This window comes from Peromyscus eremicus, chromosome 15 (genome assembly GCF_949786415.1).
Source record: "Peromyscus eremicus chromosome 15, PerEre_H2_v1, whole genome shotgun sequence".
Lineage (NCBI taxonomy): Eukaryota > Metazoa > Chordata > Mammalia > Rodentia > Cricetidae > Peromyscus > Peromyscus eremicus.
Genome location: NC_081431.1, coordinates 19,799,526 through 19,823,442, shown reverse-complemented (window position 1 = coordinate 19,823,442; position 23,917 = coordinate 19,799,526). Strand labels below are relative to the sequence as shown.

Here is a 23,917-nt window from a genome sequence, read left to right as displayed (position 1 = left end):
ATGAGGATTCAACTATTACGCAGGCTCCAGTATGAAAACCTCAACATGCCCCTAACTCAAGTCATTTTCTTGACTTGGTAAGTGATATTTCTAAAAGTTCTGCAATGATCCACGTGGATACTGTGGAACAAGTGCTCCTCACATGTTCCCATCACTTCAGGATGGCAGTCAGTGAAAAGGCATGTTCTGTGATTGAGAGTCCCTAGGATCTAGTAAATTCCAGCTCTAGAATTCATCAGCTATGGGCTCACCTGGCATGATGCTGCTCCCTGGTTCATTCTCAGGCAAGATCAGCTCTCCTAGACCTGACCGAGGCCCAGAACCCAGGAAGCGGATATCATTGGCTATCTTCATCAGGCTGCAGGCGGTCGTGTTCATGGCCCCACTAAGCTCCACCAGAGCATCGTGGGCAGCCAGGGCTTCAAACTTATTGGGGGCAGTGACAAAAGGCAAGCCTGAAGGAAGGAAAGAGTGCCGAGGGTGAACAGGGAAGAGTAAACACACCTGCCAACCTGAAGAAGTTAAACAAAGTCCAGCATACACAAGGCGAACTGGAACAGAAGGCTGTGTGTACAATTCAGTGCCAATGCTCGCCTAGCTCGTGCAAAGTGCTGGCTGAGTTTAAGTCCCAGGACTATGGACATCTAGAACTCAATAATAAATAAATAAATGTAAATTTTCACTTGAGGAGAATGCTTAAGAGTCAGTCAGAGTCAACACTCCTTTAAGACATCCCAAAGGGCTTAACACAACTCTAACAAGCACATGTGAAGGAGGCCAGACTACTTCCATGTAACGATGCGAACTGTGAAATGTACTCTAGTTTTTGTCCACACTCGGATCTTACAGAATTTTTTAAAATCTTTGTCTTCCCCAGTCTATTCCACTTGAGAGAATAGGGAACACAGATAAGCTATGGTCTTAGTCCATCCATCCCATAAGCAAAGACTCTGAAGTCTGTGTACTCTAAATCCTAACACAGTTCCTTTGTATTAGAACATGATTTTCAAAAACAAACAAACTCAGCTGGAGGATAAGCAACTATGTGCTCAGCCATACAAAGCACATCTATATCACCTCGGAAGATGGGGAGGAGCGCTGTGAAATGCTGTCCTCTGGACATGGACACTGAACGTGAACACACATCAGCTGTAGGTGTCTCACAAGATCAAGTCAGTTAGAAATTCCTGCACGGAGCACCCCCACCCCACCTGAGGAGCTACCGCAGCTGGTGGCTGCTGGAGGAAGGAGAGTCACTTTTCTTTGGGGGATGGCTACTAGGGCAGCACAGATGGAACTTGGGATACACGCAGAGAGAGCGAGAGCGAGAGCGAGAGCGAGAGAGGTGGGGACCTGGAAGTTGGGAGGGGGACATATTTGGTGCGTCTGAGAGATGGGGGCTAAATATGGTCAAGATACATTATATACATTTATGAAATTTTAAAAATTTTAACATGCCTTTAATCTAGCACTCAGGAGGCAGAGACAGGTGAATCTCTGTGAGTTCGAGGGCAGCCTGGTCTACAGAGTGAGATCCAGGAAAGGCACCAAAACTACACAGAGAAACCCTGTCTCGAAAAAACTAATAATAAATAAATAAATACGAAAAATAAACCAATATTTTAAAAACTCACCTACTGGCCTGTGGTATGTATTATATAGTTACCACTACCCTAACCTTCTGGTAACAACTGCATCTTAATCAATTTTCTGGAAATGACAAGCTGGTTCTAATAACAATAGTAATAGTAATTATTATTCAGATTATAGCACTGTTCTGGTGGGAAGACAGCATTTAAAGATGTTAAGGCAAAGAAATACCAGTGTGACATAAAAAACACTAAGCTTATAGCAGTTATCATCTGGTAAGTTTCCCAACAGTAACTGTTTCTGCTTTTGAAAACTATTCTTACAACAGCTTTGAAGGGGAAGGACCGACAAGTACCAGCACACAAAGCCAGCACGGAAACGTAACTGCATGCCCATGAACTCTTACACGGAAGACTCTAGAAAGTAAAATGCGCTTGATTAACTTCGGAAACAGACACGTTTAATAGGAACACGTTGCTCCTACATTTCAGGAGAATGCAGCCTAGAAACATCTAGCCAATGTGTAAGCTGGCACAAGACAATGAGCGGTGACGCGTGCGGTCCCCACCTGTCAGTGCGGCCACTTTCGCAGCCACCTTCTCTGCGAAGCCGACCCTGGTGTTTAAACCCGTCCCAACAGCAGTGCCTCCAGCAGCGAGCTCGTAGATTCTCGGCATGGCAGCTTTTATTCTTGCCATTGCATACTGGACTTGCTGAACGTAACCACTGAATTCCTGAGAAGGACAATCACAGTAAGAACAAACTTCCTAACAGCATACCACGTACTCTAATGGCGTCAAACAGGAGCTTTTAAACTGCACATCAGATTATTAAATTACATGCTACTCAATGTCAATTCATTCACACAATGAAGTAAGAGAAAGGAGGAAGGGATACAAATCTACAAGGCAGGACAATGCAAATAAAAACATGCAGCTTAGTCTGTTTATAACTTAATGTTTTAATAGTCCAAGAAAAGAGCTACGAAATAAACCTTTAAGAACAGTTGCGCTACATTAAACTACTGCTCTACCTACCATCCACCCAATGAACTCATCTCCCTGCCCAATTCTGAAAATTCTCCAAAGAGAAAAGAAAATGGAAATATTCTCTACACAATTTCAGCTGAAAGACCTGAGAGGGAACCCAAGGGGCTCCTTTACAGGGACCGGAGAGTGAAGCAACTCATTCAACAGCCTGAGGAGGTCACAGTGGGACAGACTCATGGCGTCACTGTACAGTGTAATCTGCTACAGCGTACTATGTATTACAGTGTAATTCCGTCATACTGCTTCCCACACTACAACACTTTAAAGCAACCATCAATCTATCTATCATGTTTTGATCACTGTGAACCACTAATAATTAAGCAGAGATAAAACATTGTGCCCTTTGTAGTTTATAATGGGCCTAATCTGGGTAAACCAAGATATACACATAAACTAAATCTTTTCTTCTACCTAAAAATACTGAAACACTGGATACTTTATATTAGGATTAGGGTTTGTGGGAGTTTGAATATAATTGACCCCCATAAGCGCATAGCGGGTGGCACTATTGGGGGTGGCACTATTAGGAGGTGTGGCTTTAGAGTAGGTGTGGCCTTGTTGGGGGAAGTGTGTCACTGTGGAGGCAGGCTCTGAGGTCTCACATATGTTCAACCATGCCCAGTGTCTCAGACTACTTCCTGCTGCCTGCGGATCAAGATGTAGCTCCTCCTCCACTCTCAGCTCCTGCTCCAGCATTGTGTCTGCCTACATGCCATCATGTCCCACCATAATGATAATGGACTGAACCTCTGAAACTGTAAACCACCCAATGAAATGTTTTCCTTTATCAGAGTTACCATGGTCATGGAGTCTCTTCACAGCAACAGAAATCCTAATTAAGACAGGGTTTCATTATATTCTAAAGAAAACATTCTCAAAGGTAGACCTAATTCATGAAACAGCAACCTTTTCTCATTCTCTTCCCATCTCCCCATCTTTCCCACAACCCCACATGATACACACATTAGCAGTATGCACTTAGAAAATGGATACTGAAAACTGCAAAAACTCAAAAGACAATTCTAATCAAAGCAAATATACATGTTTCTCGTAAAGAAAAGGAAAATAGAATTGCTGTCATGATAAAAGTGTGATGATGTCATATAGGTGACAAAGTTGTGGCTCAAACGGATTTTTGATGTAGTGGCTTTCAACATGCAACATATCAAAAAAAAGTAAAAATTAGAAACCAGGGGAAACAGGCTAAAAAGCATATATTGTTCCTCCTTAGAAATTACACACAGAACTAAGGGCTAAGGATATGAATAAAATGCCCAAAGAAGCAATTTAATCCAGTGCGTCCAATTTCATCTCTTCATTCATTTTTAGCTAAGCCTTTGAAGTGTTCCTCATTCCTTCTGTAAAAATTTTGCTAAATAATGAAGCTTTATTTATTATTTGCCACAGAACAACTGAGAATCTGTCCAAGTGGGCAGCAATCAAGTTCCCACCCTCACCCAGTTTTCATGAAACCATTACTTGGTAATTATCAGTTGATATTTGGCAATGGATGGCTATCTCTTGACACCTAAACTATACAAACTCTGCCTCCCAAACTGGAGTGTGAGTTAAGACAAAAGTGTTTCATGAATTAACTTTTGTTTCTTTGCAACGCACATTATTAGCTCTCCCTTCAGCTGCTGATACAAAAACAGAAAAATATTTTCTGCTATTGTGAAGAGTAATATCTCTTCCAATGTAGTCAAAATAATTGTAAAGGGAAAGATCAGCCTCACTTAATTACTTTTTAAAACTCCGCTTTAGTTAAATAACCTCTTAATTTAAGGCAAGAGAGATGAAGCATCAGGACAATGGAGTGAGAAGATGTGTACCAGAGATGGCTCTAGACACTCTTTGTCAACCAGTTCGCTACAGTCTCACAGCCATGCATTCTCTTCACTTTACAACCCAGAACACTGAGGCACAGAGAGCTAAATAACTTTCCTGCAGTCATATAACTGGTCAAAGCAAAACTTGAACCCAGTGGTCCAACTGAGTCCAGCTCACTGCCAGCACGCTCTCATCTCATGTGGGCACTACTAAAAGGTGCCGACAGGTTAATTCAGAAAATCAATACTGACCTTGCTTGTTATAAACTTGGCCTCTCTACTCTAAAGGCAATTTTGAGGGGAAACATTGACAATTGGTATCAATCCCTAAACTGAACAAATGAGTCAAACTCCTGTACCTGCCCAAGAGTAAGTGGAACAGCGTCCTGCGTGTGCGTTCTCCCAATTTTGATGACCTGCGCAAACTCTTTGGACTTGGCACTGAGCGCATCATGCAGCTTCTGTAGTCCTGGTAACAAGACCTCGTGAACTTCCACTGCAGCGGCGATGTGCATTGCTGTGGGAAAGGTGTCATTTGAGCTCTGTGGGGAATTTTTAAAAGAAACGGAAGGTGTTAACTCGGAAAGAGGACTTCACAGCCCAGCATACACAGTACTCAATAGTGTCCGTGGGGCAAATAATAGGGCAGTTGGTGAAGTGAAAAGCAATCTGGCTTCTGTAAGGAACATACTCAGGACTGTCTCATATACAAGTGCACTTGACATAATATTTATTATAACTAAGCATGCTAAATCCACTATACATTACAAGTGCTCCCTAAGAAAAGACAGTAGACACAGGAGTTAACAAGCACATTTGAAGGGAGTAATGTGTCCTAGAATGCAGCCCTTCTTTTATAAAACATTTACTTAGTAAACTTGAGAAAAATCCTGTGAGGCAGAAAGCCAAAATAAGCCAAGCTGTGAAGGAGATAATGTGACCTGCAAAATATTTAGAACTTGTGAAACTGACAACCAGGTGCACACACACTCAGTACACAGCTGTCCTCGTACTTGTAAGGTATGATGTAATTTTAAAATACGTATTCACTATTCAGCTATTTCAACTGTTTTTTATGGCAACCATCAAAGCACTTATACAGTTCAGTGAACAGTACAATGGCCACTTATCCACCTCCCCCTGAATCTAACCAGAAATCCAGCAGTGTTGTGACAGCTGCTTCCTCATCCTGTTACAACATTCTGAAGCAGACTTCAGACTATAAACCACATTTAATAAAACCATACTTAGAGGCAATACTGAGTTTGAAAAGTACTATAATGAATTATATAAAAGCGTTGCTTTTGCAGGGAGGCGGGGGGAGCAGGTTTGAGACAGGGTTTCTCTGTGTATTTCTGGCTGTCCTTGAACTCACTCTGTAGACCAGGCTGAGATCTACCTGCCTCTGCCTCCCAAGTGCTGAGATTAAAAGTGTGCACCACCAATGCCTGGCTTTTTTGGTTTTTCAAGACAGTTTCTCTGAGTAGCCCTAGAACTCACTCTGTAGACCAGGCTAGACTGGAACTCAGAGATCCTCCTGCCTCTGTTTTGCCAGTGCTGGGATTAAAGAAATGCACCACCACTTTGCTTTTGATACTTAAGAATACATTAGACCTAGCACCCAGGCCCTTGCTTCTTAAAAAAAAACAGACCATTTCCACAGGCTGGAACAGGGAAAATACATGATAATGGGCTTGGTTATCTCAGTGGGCTTAGATATCTCACCATGGCAACACGTAAGGGTGTGGGTTCAGAGAAAAAAAGAGTAGCATGCCTAAAGGACCCAAAAAGCCAGCTGAACAGGGCCCCCAAACTCAGGCAATCTTAATAATATAAATAATAAAACATAGGGTTATAACCAAAGGAATAGCAAGCCACTGTAAATTTAGTGCTAAACATGACTGAAGAAATAAAAAACGGGAGAACAAAAGTTCTTCACAGAAAAATTCCCATTAATAAATGTAAACAGAAGAAAAACTGAAATCATTATTAAGACACCATGGCAGTGGGCTCAGCGGTAGAACAGCTGCCTGGCACGCTGAGGCCTTAGGTTCCATCCCCAGCACTGCAGACAGCTAAGAAACACGATAAAACAAAACAAGAAACGACCACAGAGTGGTCAATGGGTAAGACCCACTGACAACAACTCCTCCTGGTTTCCAGTCTCAAAGTATCTCCAGTAACTTCTGCGGGGAATCTAACACATATCCATAAATTTCCTCTACCTCTCCTCTAACTGGTACTCCAGTGTCATGCCAGGAATGGGGACAAAGAGTGACAAATACACATGGAAACAAACACATGTAACGGTGATGACACCTAACAGCATCACCTTACAACCAGTGGTAAAGCATAACATCACCACGGCAAGTCAGGCTGCCATCGAGTACTCGACAGGTCGCAATAAGGGTCTCTCGCTTATTGTCAGTCAGTCCCTCTAGAAGCTCACAGCCTCTGTCTGTATACCAAGTGAAGGCACTGCTACTGTTACAGACTATATATCCACAACCTGTCCTCCTTTTGGGAACCCTAAACTCAGTGGAAACAGGGGAAATCCTAAAAGAAGCCTGTTTAAGAGTACTGTGCCCACAGCAACTTTAGTTCCAGTAACTGAAGCCAGTTATAAGAGACATTAGCATTACAGCAAGGTAGCAAGCGAGTAAACTATCTTTACAAATCAATTTTGAAATAAAGAATGTTCTAAATAAATGAAACAATTAAAATGTATTTATGCACTAAACCAAGATGTCCTAACAGTGATTGTTTTGTGAAGTTTGAAACCAACCATGATTCCTGGAAGAAATAAAAGTCTTCTCTAGAAAGAACACAAGCTGGACAAACTCTCCTCATCAAACAAAGCACATACTTCATCTCCCATATGCGGCTCAGTCTATCCCGAAGGAGCAGAGCATGCACCCACCTGGCTCTTATTAACATGATCGTTGGGGTGCACAGGCTTCTTGCTGCCAAGTTCACCTCCTAACATCTCAATTGCTCTATTGCTAATGACTTCATTTACGTTCATGTTTGTCTGGGTTCCTGATCCAGTCTGCCACACCACCAGAGGAAAGTGGTCGTTTAGTTTACCTTCAGCTACCTGCAGGAAAGAAAACAGTAACGGTAAGTCTTTTTAAAACAAGGAATACTGGGTATTTATTTAGCTATTAAAATGACCATTATGGAGTAAAGTTCTGCTTATAGAACTATTTTAAAGATGTCAGTTATTTCATATGCTGAATGGCTTGCTAATGATTTCAAGACAGATTAAGGGCAGCTGTAACACAATCCTAATATCTGTGGCAACACTTTTTCTAGTTACAGTTACTTTGAAATACCAAACTACATATTCTGAATGATGACAACTCACTGGCTTCAAACAGAAACTGAATGAAAACCATTTTCTTGTTTTCTTTTCTTTACGTGGATTCTGGGAATCAACAGGTCTTTGGGCTTGTGTAGCAGGAATCTTTACCCACTAAGCCACCTCACTGGCCCTGCCAGACTTTTAAATTCTCAATTTATGTGACAGCTTTTAAACTGTAGGCTTCCTAAAATAATGACTATTTAACTTCACTACAAAACGACTCAGAAGATCAGAATGTATTTCAGCTCCATTAACCTGAATAACTAGCTCCTTTTCCTGGTCTACGAATGTCACCAGTCACCTGCCCAGAGAACTCTGAGAACAAAGGGAACTGTAACTCCATCACAGATCCAGTACTGCTCCACATGCCTGTCAGCACCTGCTTCCCTCTCCCCTGCAACATGTGCTCATGACGGCCCTCAGCAACCGTGGACTCCACCTTCATGGATCCAACCAATCACAGGTGAAGACATTCTTTGGGAACTTTTTAAACGCTGCAGTTGTACTCTTACACAGCATTTACAGTCTCGCTATTACAAGTAAGTGAGAAACAAAACATATGACAGGCAGTGTGCAGGCTTTATCACATATTTTACAAAAGGAACTTAGGCATCTGTGGATTCTACTACCCAATCTAGGAGGGTGGAGGACTGGCATAGGGAAACACATTTTCTGTCCACTTTCTTCTTCTCATCAAAATTAAGATCCTAAGATGTTCAGACTCTGTTCTATACCAATCTTTAAGTACTAATTTCTATTACTGATAACATAACCAAGGTAGCTACCTTACACACACAGCTGTAGTGATGAAAGTCCTTCCTTTCCATAATCATAAACACTGTAAGGTAACACTGTAAACAATATTTCAACTCACCTCTGACCACTTCTTCAAGACAATGCTTAAGGAGACTATATTCTTGATAGGTACAACCAAATAATCAACTAGTTTAAAAGGAATCATTTATGTATGGGATAAAAACCTAAACTTCAAACCATCTGTTTATTTTTTCCATTTATTTATTTATATTTTATGTGCACTGGTGTTTTGCCTGCATGTATGTCCCCTGAAACTAGAGTTGGACAGCTGTGAGCTGCCATGTGGGTGCTGGGAATTGAACCTGGGTCTTCTGGAAGAGCAGTCAGTGCTCTTAACTACTGAGCCATCTCTCCAGCCCCCTTTTTTTTCTTAAAACTATATAAATCAACAAAGAGATTTAATAAGATGCAAAATTACCTAGAAGTGTCACTGCAAGATGATTTGAGCACTGTATTAAATCCTCACTGAATAACTGCCACCCTACCCTGAAATTCATTAACCTGAGACTTCAGAGTGCCCCTTCCTGCAGACAGAGCTTTCTGTCACACAGTGGACCTCGGGACTTTGATGCCATTGTGTAAGCACGCTTGATCGCCTCCTACCTCATCTGCCGCCTTCATTATTGCGCTAGCAATCTTTGGATCAAGACCATAATCCTGGTTTACTTCAGCAGCAGCTCGCTTCAAGATGCCAAAAGCTTTAATGACTGGGATCTAAAATTAATCAGAAAAATATCTTAAATTTGCAATTTTAGATAAGCATGACAATTTGTTATTTTATGCAGATGCAGAAACAGTACCAATACTGTCACCCTCAAGTTTACAAAACAGAGGAAATTACCTAAGTGAATAATGAACCAACAAAATCTCGAGGCTTGTCTATATGTATACATATTTATAACCAAAACACACACATGCACACAGAAATGTTCCTATAAGGACAATGCCAGTGATAACTGCGCTTCATGGATGTATACTGTAAAGTATGCGTCTATTTTACACGGTATGTATTAAAGTAAGTAGTATTCAACATCTCCCCTAACAGATGCTGCATCATCATTCTATACCTGACTTCAAAACAACCAGAGGAGCCGGGCATGGCTGGTCCACGCCTGGAATTGTAGCACATGGAAGGCCAGGAGGGAAAATCATGGCCAGCCTGGGCTACACAGTGAAGAGGAAAAGGAGAGAGGGGAGAAACAGATGAGTAGGAAGATTAAGAAGAAGGGAATTCGAGTATTGAAATAAAAATGTTTGCCAACTGTGAAATCCTGACAAAAACAAAAACAAACAAACAAAAAAAAAACCAGCCAAACCTTTCAATTGCCCATTTTAGTTGTCAACTTGATCACATCTGGAATCACCTAAAACCTAAGTAGGTGGGCATACTGTGGAGGATTTTCTTGGTGGATCATTTGAGGTCAGAAGACCTACCCTAAATCTGCACCACACCTTCTGGTGGCAGACCATGAGAAACGACATGGAAGAAGAAAGCTTCTGCTTTTTGCCTGTTTGCTCTTGCTCTTACTGGCAAGTTCATCTATCCTGATGCTGAGGTGATCCTTCATCGGTTATTAGAATCTACTTCTTCAGGATTCCAATACAGACCGAGGTCTAGCAGCTCTCCAGGAATTCCCTGGGACCCAGCAGCAGACTGCAACTGCTGAGACATCCAGTGTTGTGAATGGAACAACTACCAGATCTTTTGCCTTTACATCAGGAGTCAGCTATTGTTGACTACTCAGATCACAGCCTGTAAGCAGTCTAATAAATCACACACACACACACACACACACACACACACACACACACACTTCTGTTCCTTTAGAGAACCCTGACTAGTGCAGCCCATTAGCAAATTATTTAATTATAGCAGCTAAAAATCCAAAGTAATCAAAGCCTTGGCTGAAAGTAATAGCATTCTAAAACTTTAATAGGTTCCTGGCATCTTAATGAGTGAGAACTTACTACTTAGAAAGACAGTTTTCTCGCAACTTTGTTTTAATTTTATAAAGTATTTATAACGTACCATGGTTCTAAGCCACCTTCCTCTCCACAAAGCCACCCTCCCTCCCCACAAAGCCACTTACTGGCATACGTTCTGTCGCACCTCCGATTTTAAAGTTCATCGTAGATCTCACGGTCTGGGCGCCATAATACTTATCAGTTGGGACCTTCAGTTCGCCAAAGGTGTCATATTCTATACGGAAGGAATTTTGACTTGCCTAAAGACAGGGATAAGATGTTATTTTAGCTTGGAAAGAAATCCAGGATCAAAGCAAACAAAATCCTGATCAGCTGTAAAAAGAAAAAAATTTTAATAAGTATTAAAAAAAAAAAAAGGTCCATCATGTTACTCTATTCCTCACTTTCACTTTTCTTTAAAAAATTTGACATCCATATTTACAAATTCAGGTATTAAAGAAAGCTTATATAATTAACATACTGCAAACATAGAAAGTCTTTGAAATAAAAAAACTAGTATAAAACACTTTGAGATTTTTAAATTTACTTAAGCAAGGCTAAAATTTAGCACAACGGTCACTGTGCGTGAGACAGCAGCTGTGTCACCTCTCCAAGCCAGCCTTTCTCACCTGTAAACTAAGGGCATCTGCAGAGGAGAGATGCTAAGTCACTTCTTCATCTTCTAGGGCAGTGCAAGCATTTCAGAACCTGAGGAAAGCTATGGAGCCTCTCTAGAAATGTGAGCGTGAATGAATGCATGCAAATCTTCTGTGACTCAGGAGCCCCCCACATCCTGAAGGTAAACAGTCAGGCAGAGTAAGAGCAGGGACCTAAGGCTCCTGTTTCTGGAGAAGCTGGGATTCTAGCAAGTGCATCAACTTAAACTAATGAAAAAATTTAGCAACTACTCAACAAATAATTTAAAGTGAAATATTCTAATATAAAACTTATACAATATTGAACAGTAAGTGATAAATGTTTAATACCTGAATAATCTTAGCAGAATATTCCTGAAATATTAAGAGATCTCTACCTTTTTGGGGAGGAAGGGCTAGTTAAAATATAATTACATCATTTCCCCCCTCAAGAAATATTTTATAACCCTATAAAAATCTAAAAACTTTAAATTTACACAATATATTCATTGAAGAGACTTCAGAGTGACACTCAGAACTTTAATATATGCATATTGTATGACCGAGGACATGGGTAAGTTAGAGTACAGATGTCCCACATCCACATAAAAGCCTGGTGGAGCAGCACATGCCTGTCACATCAGCCCTGGAGAACAGAGCCAGGGAGACCCGTGAGGCCCACTGGCTTATCAGTCTAACACAAATGCAGGTTCAGTAAGACACCCTTTCCTGTATTTTTGGTTGTGAATCTAGCCTTTAATAGCTGAGCCATCTCTCCAGGCCAAGACACCCTTTCTTAGGAGGTATGGTGCAGAGCAATAGAGGATGCCTGATGTCACTCTCTGATCTTTGCACAAGAAAGTGTGCACACATACACACAAAACAATATGCATCCTACATTATTATAACTAAATATAATCAGATGGTTTCAATTTTTTTTAACCCCCAAGTAATTGCTTTAGTACACAGTCAACTGACAAGGAAAAGTTAATTTGTGGTTTTCTCCTAAGACTAGAAAGAGTCACAAAACATTTTATATTATAAAGGCTTAATTTAAGACATGAAGAAAAAATTATCACCTACCCAGGCCCTAAACATGTAGATATACAGGGACTGACCTTGGCCAATAGGAAGCAGCATTTAATACTTTATATGCATGCCTCATTTGATCTTACAGGGATCTCAGGAGTCCGAAATTAAAGGAGACACTGAAAAATCAACAACCAGCAAGTCACCCCAATCACAAGGCAGTGGGTCTGGACTGACACTGTGGTATGTCAGTCTCCAAAAGCTGTGTAGACTCTCGTCTATCAACACTCCCTTAAGTGAAGGAAAGACAGCAATTCCCAGACAGCCCCAAGTCCTCGAGTGCCACCTGTCCTATAGATGGGCACTCCCATTCTCCAATTTGTTTCCCACCTTGTACACCAACAGCGGAAATTTATATGTGAGATGCACAAGTAAATAGCTTGTATCACAACCTTTGTTTCAGACATCCTAAAAAGCACCCTTATGTTACAATACACTCTAGAACAAATAGCAGATGACAACAGAGGCAAACAACATCAGCCCTTCTTTCCTTTCTTTCTTTCTTTCTTTTTTTTAAATGTAAAAGCAAAGAGTCTTTATTCAAGCTCCGGGTTCGGTCCCTCTGTCTGTCCGACGCAATGGTGAGGCAGGGTACGATTTTTATCATAGCAGAAGTTGGGGTAAGGGGATTTCCAGGGTTCAGGACCCTGATTGGCTGACAATTGTCTAGGGGTATCTGTAAAACAAAAATAGGTGTGTGCTAGACTCAAGGACATCTGGCCACCTAATGGTAGGAATGTTAGGTATTTCCTCATCCCTGGGTGGATCCCTGGGTGGTATCAGCTTGAGGCTTTCCTGGATCTGGGTGCTGCCTGCCAGTAAGCCTGTCACAGAAGCTGTGTCTAGGCCCCTAAGCCTGTCATGGCTGCTGTGTGGTCAAGCTATTTTGGGGCCCCTTCACATTCCCCCCTTCATAAGTACCAATGACAGGACCCAATCATGGGTCCTGACTGTTCTGTGGGAGCCCGTTCTCGGGTTCCTCGTGGCTTTACCCAGCAGGTCCTCATAGAGGATGATTAGACCACGGGCCTAACTGCAGGTGTCTGGGATGGTCTGCACTTGGCTGTGCTGGGGGAGGAGGTCTTTTGCTCCACCCCTTGGTGTCTCTATAAAAACCCTGGGGCAGAGACAGTCAGGGCCCGTTGGAATAGGTTCCAGGCCCTCTCGAGGCTATCCTTTATTTTCTATCTGTTTATCTCCGCGATATTCTCCGCAATAAATCCTTCTATCTAATATTTCCTGCTGCTCGCACTCAAGAAAACTCTGGGGAACTGTGGGGGTGGTTGGGTAAACGCCCCACAGAATGGCGCCCGAACAGGGACTAAAGAAAAAAGAAAAAAGGGACTAAAGAAAAAAAGGGACTAAAAAAGAAGGGGGGACTAAAGACAAATGAACAGGGACTAAAGACAAAGTAATAGGGACTAACGATAAAGGAAAATAATAGTTTTATTACAGAGTTTTTGGCAAAAGTGCTGAGTTCAGCCCTGCCAGTGGATGAGGCATGCCGGTGTTATGGAAAATATATATTTTTTATATATATTATTGAGAGGCAGGGGTTTTATCCTCGAGAGAAAAAGAAAGCGGACTGGAAGGATGTCCGATGCTGCAGCGAAATTCTCTTCTGTCAAAATTTTCTATCTTCTATCCCTTTCTCAATTTCTATCTGTGAAAAATAAGTATAAGGCATAGGGTAGTAAAATAGTGTAGGAAAAACTTAGAAGTGTAAGATTGTGTAGGAAAAAATAAGGCAACTAGACAGAAAAACTCTTCAATTTTCTAACTTGGGGGCTCTGAATGCAAACTGGGGAAAAAAATCTTTCTTTGGGCTATTTGGATAGTAAAAAAGCTCTTCTTCGAGCTTATGGGGAAGAATAAGTTTCCTATGGAAGCTTTTGACCTGGGGCAGCTGAAATGCTAAGTCCAAGCAGCAGGAGAAAGTGATTTCTCCCTGAGGCAAAAATGGGGATGTAAAAAGCCAAAAAGTTTAAAGTTGGGAAGTTTTGGGAAAAGTTGCTCTTTCTCTTGGGGGGAAAAAAACCTTTCTCTTAAAGCTTTTCTTGGAAAATTTGGGGGAAAAAAACTCTAAAAAGCCTTCATCTTTCTCAAAAGCTCTCAAACCTAAAAACTAAAGTTTTTAACTTTCTCTCAGAAGGACAAAAATTAGAATCACCTGAAGATATTAGTATGGGGACCACCTGTGATTAGCTCTAAGGGAAAAACAACAAACCTCTTAAGACAGCAAAACCTCTAAGTTCTGTTTTTCAAGCCTTAAAAATTGTCCCTGCAATGCAGGAGGCAGGGACAAGTTCCTAAAAACCTCTTCTAAGCTCTGTCTCTTCAAGCTAGTAAAAGACAGTGGGTCAGAGTACCCTGAGGGAAACGCTTGGGAGAGTGTGGGTAAAGAGCTACAGAGAGCCCAAAAGGGCCAGAAACTTTACCTGAGAAAAGCAAAAAAGCCAAGCTTTTCAGTTACAACCGAGCTGAGGCATCAAGGGTTTTGTTTCTGAGTTGAGCATTTCAGAATGAAAAGGTGCTCCTAATGGTCCTATTGCAAAGATCCCCTGAAGCAATGCAAACTGTTAGCTTTGTATCCTCTTCTGAGGCAAAACCCAGAGGGACTGGCCAGCTTCTCTGAGTTGGAGTGCATTTCAGGGATACTAGGGTTCCTGCAGTTGCAAACTTCCTGGAGCACAGAGCTGAGGCAGGAAGGTGTAGGACCCAGGGGAAGGTTGCTAATGAACAACCAAAGCTAAAGCCAGTGGGAACAGCACAGTTGTCTGCTTTCCTACAAGTCCCGGGTTGGTAGGTCCACTGCTGCAAAAAGACATCTGAAAAAAAGCTTTCCTATAAGTAAGGACCTTTCTGGGAAAACAGTAAAGCTGAACTGTGTCTGAAGCAGTTGTGCTGCTGAGTCAGAACGCTGTCTGGGGAAAGAGCCCAGCCAGGGCAGAACAGAACTATCCAGGAGTAAAGCTTTCTTTTCTGTCAGAGAAAACACCTCTTTGAGAAAAGCTTTGTTTCAACTGACTCCCCTGAGATGAGGGAGTGTAGCCCTGAGGGGTGATTGCCTCTGGAATAAGCTCTGTCCTTGAGCACCCAGACAAGCAAATGCAACCCACTGGGGGACTGGGCCAGGTGAAGGTCTGATAAGGCAAAACACCTGTCCTAATGGGAGTTTAGAAATGGCAAAAACCTCCCTTGTTAGATTTTCAGTCTGTACGCAAACCACACAGACCCAGAAAACAAACGGACAAAAAGCCCCTACCTTCAGTAGCAGGGAAAGCCACCACTGTAGTGTCGGAAACTGTTTCTGGGGTAGAGGGGATAAACTGAGACCAAACTGGGAACTGTCTGGGAGAAAGACTCTAAAGAAACAGAAGGGACCGATTCCTCCCCAGAAAAATATGACCTGAAAAAGCTGCTAGAATTTGAGGCAGATTCGGGGGGGAGAAAAAAAAGCCCCTACTTCCAAGGGCAGCTAGCAGAGGTATAGAGCCGCAGATACTTGAAGCTCTGCATCTGGGGAAGGAAGGAACAAGCAAAATGAGATAGATCAGTGGGAGAAAATCTCTCTGAAAGAGCTATGAAAAAACTCTGTTGTGAATGTTTTTCACTGACTGGCTAAGACAAACACAAGCCCCGAGGAAAGTTGCTATCAGAAATTGCCCACCTCAATGCACGCTAACGAGGCAGGTGCAGTTCTGATTTGGGGGCCAGTGTCAATTAAAGGAGAGACACCTGTTAAAGCCAGCTGAGGAGAGACCAGAAACCTCCCAATGTCCCATAATTGAAAATGTAAAATGCCTGTTCAAATCTCCCGTTGCAAAAGCAAAAAACTTTGTTCAAACCTCCCGGGCAAGAATCTGTAAGCAAGTCTGGTAAAAAAAAGAACTTAAAAGTTGACTCTCAGACCCAAAAAGAACTATGGGAAATGACTGATATAAGGGAAATGATATAAAGGACTGATTTAAGGGACTGATACTATTATGGGCTGATATAAGGGAAATGCATTCTGGGAAAGGTAGTTTTTCTGCTAAAGATGGCGACATTGCCCTGAAACACTTTTGTCAGCTCGAAAATACGTTCATGGTAAACTTAAAATACAGCTTTTAAAAGAATAAGGAGGAAAATCATCTAAGAGTTTAAGTGTCAGTTCCAATGAAACATTGAAAGGATACGGAACTAGGCACTTCGCGATTTGGGGGTTGGTAAAATGCCTTATTTACCTTAATAGCTGTGCAAAGTTTTTATGGTAGTTGGATGACAAAAAGCTACCTATAAGAGCAAACAAGCCACTTTAAAATCCTTAAAACAAGAGAGAGCAGTTTATACACTGAACGTTGTCTTAGATATGAAGAAACTTATGTGAAATTAAAAATTATTTACCTCTTGAACAAACAGCCTGCAATGAGTAATTCCTTTGCAAATCTAATTAAGGGGATAAGAAACAGGCATTCAAAGAAATGACTGCTTTATAGATGGAAACAAACTTCAGAAAAGCTGTCTTACAAAAGAGTTGCTTCACCTGAAAGTTCTTTATAAGAAATCAATGCTAAATATCACAGCTGCTAATAACATCAGGAGTTAACACTAATGAAATGAAAATACTAAATCCTGAAAATGCTTTTTCTCAAAGTAAGCTAATGAAGGATATGTTTCATGAAAGAACATTTATGTTCTTGACTCCTTTGAATAGTAACGGTTTTGGTTAAAATACTGGAACTAACAACAATCCAGTCAAAATGTTTCAACAATTCCAAGATGCTATTCCACAAAAGCAAGCTGCCATGCTTTGTGGGCCATATTAGAGTTCACTCCAATCTTCCTGGTCCTTTAGCTGAGGGTAATTCAAAATGGAAAGATCCCTGCTCGGGATTGTGGAAGGGTCCCGATCCTGTGTTAATATGGGGTCGAGGACATGTTTGTGTTTATTCACAAGAGGAGAATGAAGCTCGGTGGTTACCGGAGCGTTTGGTAAGGAGCGTGGAACTAAGGAAGGTCAGCTCCAATGACATTTCTATAAAGAAACCAGAAGGAAAGTGGCTCGATCAGTGTTTCTGAGGTTTTGTCACTGGTTAATGCAAACAGTGAGGAAATAACTATTAACTTGGGTGAAGGGACAGCCTCTAGTTAAAAACCGTTTACCACTGACAGTGCCTCTCTGCCGGTCCGGAACGGCTGAGAGAACTAGCAACTTTGGAGTGTGGCGTCATCCTGGGAAGGTTACAGTCCCCTAGCAACAACTATCACAATTCTATAACAACACTCACCAAATCCCAGTGTTTTATAACAAAGCTGACTATAAACTCTAAACATTAGCAATGATGTACGTACTTCCTGTCTAGTTAAGAATCTTTCTAATAGAGATAGTGATAATAATTAAGAGTAAGAAATAGAAAAAGATGAAAATAAGATATGTAAGTTTATAAAAATTCTCTTGTTAGATCTGTGTTAAAAAATCTTTAGGTGTTTGCTAAGTTAAATATATGCTAATGGTAGCCCTATATAAGTTTGTAAAATAGATCTATAGATCTTTTAAGAATATAAGCTTGCAAGAAGTATCTAAGGTAGTCTTAAGACATGTAGTGATAAGCTTGTAAGAAGTAAAGATGTTAGCTGTAAATGTAAGTTTAAATAAGAATAAGATGGAATGAATATAAGAAATATATAAGTAATAAGAAATATATTTGCTGAAGTAGTTCTATAGTTTCCTTAAGGAGTATAAATAAGTAGATGTTGAATGTGAATCTAAATGCTTTGCAAGGCAAAAAATACGTTATATGTGAGTTTGTAAAATGTAAATGTCAAGTGTGAGTCTATTAATGTATATGGTGAAAGAACCTGAGACATACAGAAGTTAGTGTCCTAGCAGACTGCAAAGCAGGCAGTCTGAGTGGTTTTTCAAAAGCTCCAGAAGCCGCTAAGAAGCTAAGAATGGCGGACGCCAGAACTAGCACAAGGCATCCGCAGCTGAGATTCATGGAAAATCAACGCAACACAGAAAAACCTGAGCTAACATCAAAAACGGTGCGGTTTAGAATACTACTGTACCTAAAAAGGTCTCTGTGAGAAAAGTTGCAGAGACGCTTGTTTGAAGTAAAATTGTTAATGGCGAAAAGTTTTGGTTGAAAACCATCTCTTCATATTTGGAAGTGAAAGCCTGATACTAGAATTTATTTCTTGTTTGAACTTTTTGAACTTAAAATGAGATAAAACTACAAAGATTTTGGTTATGGATTTCTTCATATTTGGAAGGCTCATACCAGAATTTATCATGTGAATTTTGGGACTTAAGAAATGAAATGAACAGTAGAGATTTCATTGCAATGGGACAATTTTGAGTTTATTCATAGTAATGACCTAGAACTGTTTGCTGGAATTGGGTTAAAAATGGAACTGTTTAAATGAAGAAATTTATTTCTACCTAGAATCAAGATGCAGTTTTGTGTATGCATATATGCTTTATTAACTGGTGATTCATGAATTGTTTTGTGGAACTGTTTATGTAAAATGGAATTACTTATGGAAATGGTTTGTGTTACAAACGGAACTGTTTAAACAGAAGTTTGGGTTTTCTAACTAGGCTTGAGATTTTGCTTAAATTATAAAGAAAAGGGGGAGAGTTAATATTCCTTAGTCTAATTTCAAAAGTTGTTTGAATGGATTAATGTCATGTTATTGTTAGTAAGAAATGCAAATGGGGTATAAAGAGACTACTTTTAAAGTATAAAGAGTTTTATTAAGAAACTGCTTTTGGATGTTTTGCTAAGTTTTCAAAGTGTTAATGGTTAGATTGAGAAGACTGCTTTTCAGTATGAGTTTGTAGGAATTGTATGAGTTTCTTCTAAATAGGTTTGAGGTTTTCTTTAAAAAATTATAAAGAAAAGGAGGAGCTATGAGATTGAATTATGTTTGCAGAACCCTATTGATATTAATGCACCCTGGTTTTATGGAGTTAAGGAAATATTTAAGTTTGATGTGAATACATCGAAGTTTTTCCTATGTTCTGTTAACAAGAAAATTCAAATGATTGAGTTAAAGTTGTAAGACGGAGAAAATTGTTAACTATATATAGCACCATATATGCTAATTCAAATGGTTCTGTTAAGAGTTTGCTTTGAGTTGTAAGACAGAGAATTGTGGCTATGTATAGCAATGTTTATGTTAACCTGTTAATGGTAATGATGAAGCTAAGGGATTCTTTAAGTTTGTAGTTGCCTTAAGAGTTTTTGGCTTAGAAAGGGCTTGAGGCAGCTAAGACTGGACCTAATTCAAAAGAGAAATGCCATCTATATCATCCTCTACTCCCATACTGGGAGGTGTAACAGCTATGGAGATTGCTGTAAGCCATTATAGTTATTTTTTTATATATTAAGAAAGGGGGACCTGTGGGAGCCCGTTCTCGGGTTCCTCGTGGCTTTACCCAGCAGGTCCTCATAGAGGATGATTAGACCACGGGCCTAACTGCAGGTGTCTGGGATGGTCTGCACTTGGCTGTGCTGGGGGAGGAGGTCTTTTGCTCCACCCCTTGGTGTCTCTATAAAAACCCTGGGGCAGAGACAGTCAGGGCCCCTTGGAATAGGTTCCAGGCCCTCTCGAGGCTATCCTTTATTTTCTATCTGTTTATCTCCGCGATATTCTCCGCAATAAATCCTTCTATCTAATATTTCCTGCTGCTCGCACTCAAGAAAACTCTGGGGAACTGTGGGGGTGGTTGGGTAAACGCCCCACACTGTTCATAGGTTCAAGGGGTGGTATTGGGACCTAAGAACCATTAGCTGAACAGTACTGACCTGCTCTCGAAAGAAGATAGTCTATTAATAAGGCAAGGGCCAAGTGTAAGCAAAAGAAGCAAAATCATTAAGCCAGCCCTTCTTTTCTTCCTTACCTTCTTAGATAGTACCAGGATGTGGGGTCCCAAGGGAAACCAACTCTCATCTCTAGTTTATGAAATTAAGTTTCAGGTTTTAAATTTTTATGATCACCTTCTGTGTCCAAAATTACTAAAATTTCATCATTAAATAACCATAATGTACCTCCTAAATGGGTTACTGTAATATTTGGAATAAAAAAAAAAAAACACTTGACAAGATTCCTTTTAGTTGTGTTCTTCAGCTTTAAATCTTAAAAAAAGAAAATTAATTCAAATCGAGTTTAATTCCTTAGAGGGGAAACTTAACAGCTGAGCACTTGCCTAGCATGTGGGAAACCACAGGTCCAAGCAACAGCACCACAAATGTGGTGGAAGAGATAGAGGGGCATCCTAGGATATTGATACCCACATTTTAAAATTAAAGTGCCGAAAAGTGAACTGTAGCTAAAATCCCAATCTCAGCAGCCACTTCAAAGCATACCCAGTGTATAACCACAGCAAACACTACTGCATCTCAGTTAGCACACAACAAGCTCTTCCAAAAGCTACTTCCAACCTTTAACCTCAGATGTGATGGTTAATACAATCAACCTGACAGGGTCCAGAATCACCAGTAAGACAAGCCTCTGGGCCTACCCATGAGGATCACCTAGACTAGGGTAACTGAGATGGGAAGGACCTATGTTAGCAGTGTGCAGCACCACTATGTGAGTGGCACCATCCTATACACTGGAGTGGATTTCCAATACCAAGTGCTCAGCCCTGAAATCATGCACACAGAAGCAGCACTACACTGTGGTTTTTGTATCTGTATATTTAGGCATGTATATGTCATGGTGGTTTGAGCAAAATGCCCCCATATTCTCATTCTTGGGCATTTGAATGTTTGGTCCCCAGACGATGGCCCTGACTGGGCAGGCTCAGGAGGTATGGCCTTGCTGGAGGAAGCGTGTCATTGGGAAGCTTAAAGACTAGTGCCATTTTGAGTTTGCTCTCTCTGCTTCCAAATCAAACTCTTCCTTCTATAATTTTCCTTGGTTATGGTATTTTATCACAACAGAAAAGTAACTAAGACAGACAGACAGACACACATACACACACACACACTAACCAACCACTATAGAAACAGAGGCCTTGACTTTGAGATAGAACAAGAGGGTGAGTACATGGGAAGGGTTGACAGGGAAGGGGAAAATTAAGCAATTACATTTTAATTTAAAAAATAAAACATAAAATAATTTTAAAGGGATAAAGCAAGCTGAGTACCAGCATTCCTCTCTCTCTGGTTCCTGATTGTGCACCCAGTGGGGCCAGTTACCTCAGGCGCCTGCTGCCATGCCTGCCCTACTGTGCTATACTGCACCCCTAAAACATGACTCGCATCTTCCTTCCTGAAGCTACACAGCAGGGACTCTGGCCCTCTGAGCCATCTCTGCAGCCCCCTGCCTACTTAATCTTCGCCAAGGGCCTCTAAATTCCAAGCACATACCCACCATCTTATTTACAAGGCCCCAAACAAAGAAGGCAGTCAGCAATGCGTCATGCCTCCACATGACGCACTTCAGGTGAACTTTGGGGTGTTCTTTTAATCACGGGCAACTCAGAGCTTCCAGGGTTATGTGAATTTCTCAACACCAGAGAACAACTTTTAACCAAATCAACAGACTTGTTGGAAACGACAAGAGGGTTAAAGGGCAAATGACCTTGGAACTACGGAGAACAAAAACTATCTTGATTCTATTTTCTGACGTCACAACCCTAAGAGCAAAGAAGTGCTACGTTTTCACACTTGCCAGGATAGATTCACTCCACTCTTCTGTTCCCCAACCAAACTCTAAAACAAAAAGAAATGTACTTCTTTAAGAAATTTTTTAAATGCATTCAAACCACCAAAGCAAAGTTCCAGGAACTCAAAGCAGCCTGGACTTTGTAGTTTTTCAGGATTTATGGTATTGTGTGTATACTCAATATATATGCAAGCATGTATATGTGTGTGTGTGTGTGTGTGTGTGTGTGTGTGCGTGCGCACGCATGCATGTGTCAAGGCCAGAAGAGTGTGTTGCAGATCCAGAGCTGGAGTCACAGGTGGTGAGCCACCTGACACAGGTACTAAGAACACACTCCGGTCTTCTGCTCTTCACTGGAGTCATCTTCCCAAGCCCCAGACTTTGTGGCTTTCAGTATAGAGCTGTCTGTCATTCAAGTTTCTTTTAGTACAAAAAAAAAAAAAAAAAAAAAGTCTTGGCCCTTTCAAGTACACTGGAGGAGGTATATTTAACGAGCACAGTGTTACATAGTATTTTCCCAAGTTCAGTCTTGCTGCGCCTCTGTAATTATCTCAATTTTACACGTGGAAACTGAGGCACAAAGAAAACCCACCTGAAAGCCTCAGTGGGATCTGAATCACTTCACACTGCAGAAGGCACCCTAAACTTCGGAGTGGTCTTCCTCACTATTCACATTCTTAGACCTTTTCTAACAACACACATCCACATTCAACGCTTTCTAAAGCACTCTAAACAGCAAATGGACTTAGTGAAGCAAGTCATACTTTGGGCTTGGCCCTTTAAGTTCCTTAGCTGTCTTTCCAACAAAATATTAATTCGGCTACAGTTTGGTCCTATCCAATCTCATCAGGCATGCTTCAGAGTTCTTATGTTCATATTTCCCTAGTTATGGATTTCAGAGTTTTACGAAAGTTTTGAAGGGAAAACACGTGTAATCTCACAAGCTGAGTACTCAAAATTCTTAGGTAAAGCCTTCAGTTCAAAAGACACACGGGCTTCATCCACCTTGAGGGCCTGAAAGCAGGAGAGCGCACCTTGCAAGAATCCAGAGTTGAGGGGTCCCCAGCCTAGCGAAGCACTCTGTCAGTGCCAGGCCAGTCAGGGCCTGCTACATGGGCAAGGGGGGGGGGGGGGGGAGCCTGCCCCTTTTCCCGTGCCCTCCTCCATCTCCGCACTTCCTGCATCCCTGCATGCTAAACCTTTCCTGCTACTCCTCCATCCTTGCATCCTAACTCATCCCCTCTTCCCTTGCAACCCCGCATCCTCCCCCATGCACACACAGTCCCAGAAGTATCCAGGGCCGAGGGACTCTGCAAGCTCAGGCGTGGGGCACGTCTGCCCTGACGCCCATCCTGCCCAAGAGGAGCGCGTCCCTCAGCGGTGCCCGCAGCCCCAGCACACCCGGCTGGAGGCGGCGCCCGGGAGCGGAGGGTAAGAGTGCACACGGGCGCTGAGCCCAGGCCCGGCCCGGCCCGCGGGGACACCCGGGACATGCTGACATGAAGGTCACCCCGGGGAGGCCCAGCCCGAGATGCTCGCTCACCATTCGCGCGACGTTTGGGGCACACCGCCCGAGGGTGCCTGCTTCCTCTGAGACGGCAGCACCGGCGGACGGGGTCCGCAGGAGGCGACGCGAGCGGGCGAGGAGTCGGAGTGCTCGGTACATGGTGCTGCGGAAGGTGGGAGGAAAGCGGAGCCTAAGCCACGCCCCCTGGAGACGTCAGAGCCCGACCGCTCCCATACCCAATCAAACGCCTCAGCCTGAGCTTGTGGGGCGGTACTAAACTTGACTGGCCAATAATAACTTAGGGGGTGGGTTGACCTCCCGGGGCGTGTAGTGAGGCTCTTTGAAACTAGTGAGGAAGGAATTATGGGAAAAGAGATGCGATGGGCGGGCCTATCTTTCCGCAGTACTTTTAA

At 41.8% G+C, this 23,917-nt stretch overlaps 1 protein-coding gene across 2 annotated transcripts in view; it reads right to left on the bottom strand.

Moving 5' to 3' along the window:
- Window positions 1–23,695, bottom strand: part of Fh (fumarate hydratase) — a 30,437-nt gene extending 6,742 nt beyond the window's left edge. Inside the window, exons 1-7 of one of the 2 annotated variants that reach the window (XM_059280813.1) lie at window positions 23,541–23,695; window positions 10,739–10,873; window positions 9,252–9,362; window positions 7,389–7,565; window positions 4,828–5,010; window positions 2,159–2,324; window positions 252–455 (exon numbers count right to left, since the gene is read on the bottom strand). In XM_059280813.1, the coding sequence (XP_059136796.1) occupies window positions 252–455; window positions 2,159–2,324; window positions 4,828–5,010; window positions 7,389–7,565; window positions 9,252–9,362; window positions 10,739–10,873; window positions 23,541–23,663 (1,099 nt within the window). In that variant the 5' untranslated portion in view covers window positions 23,664–23,695. Of the gene's footprint in view, window positions 1–251; window positions 456–2,158; window positions 2,325–4,827; window positions 5,011–7,388; window positions 7,566–9,251; window positions 9,363–10,738; window positions 10,874–21,703; window positions 21,900–23,540 lie in introns of those variants that run through there. The other variant, XM_059280814.1, reaches the window with a different exon arrangement.
- Window positions 23,696–23,917: the final 222 nt, after the last annotated feature.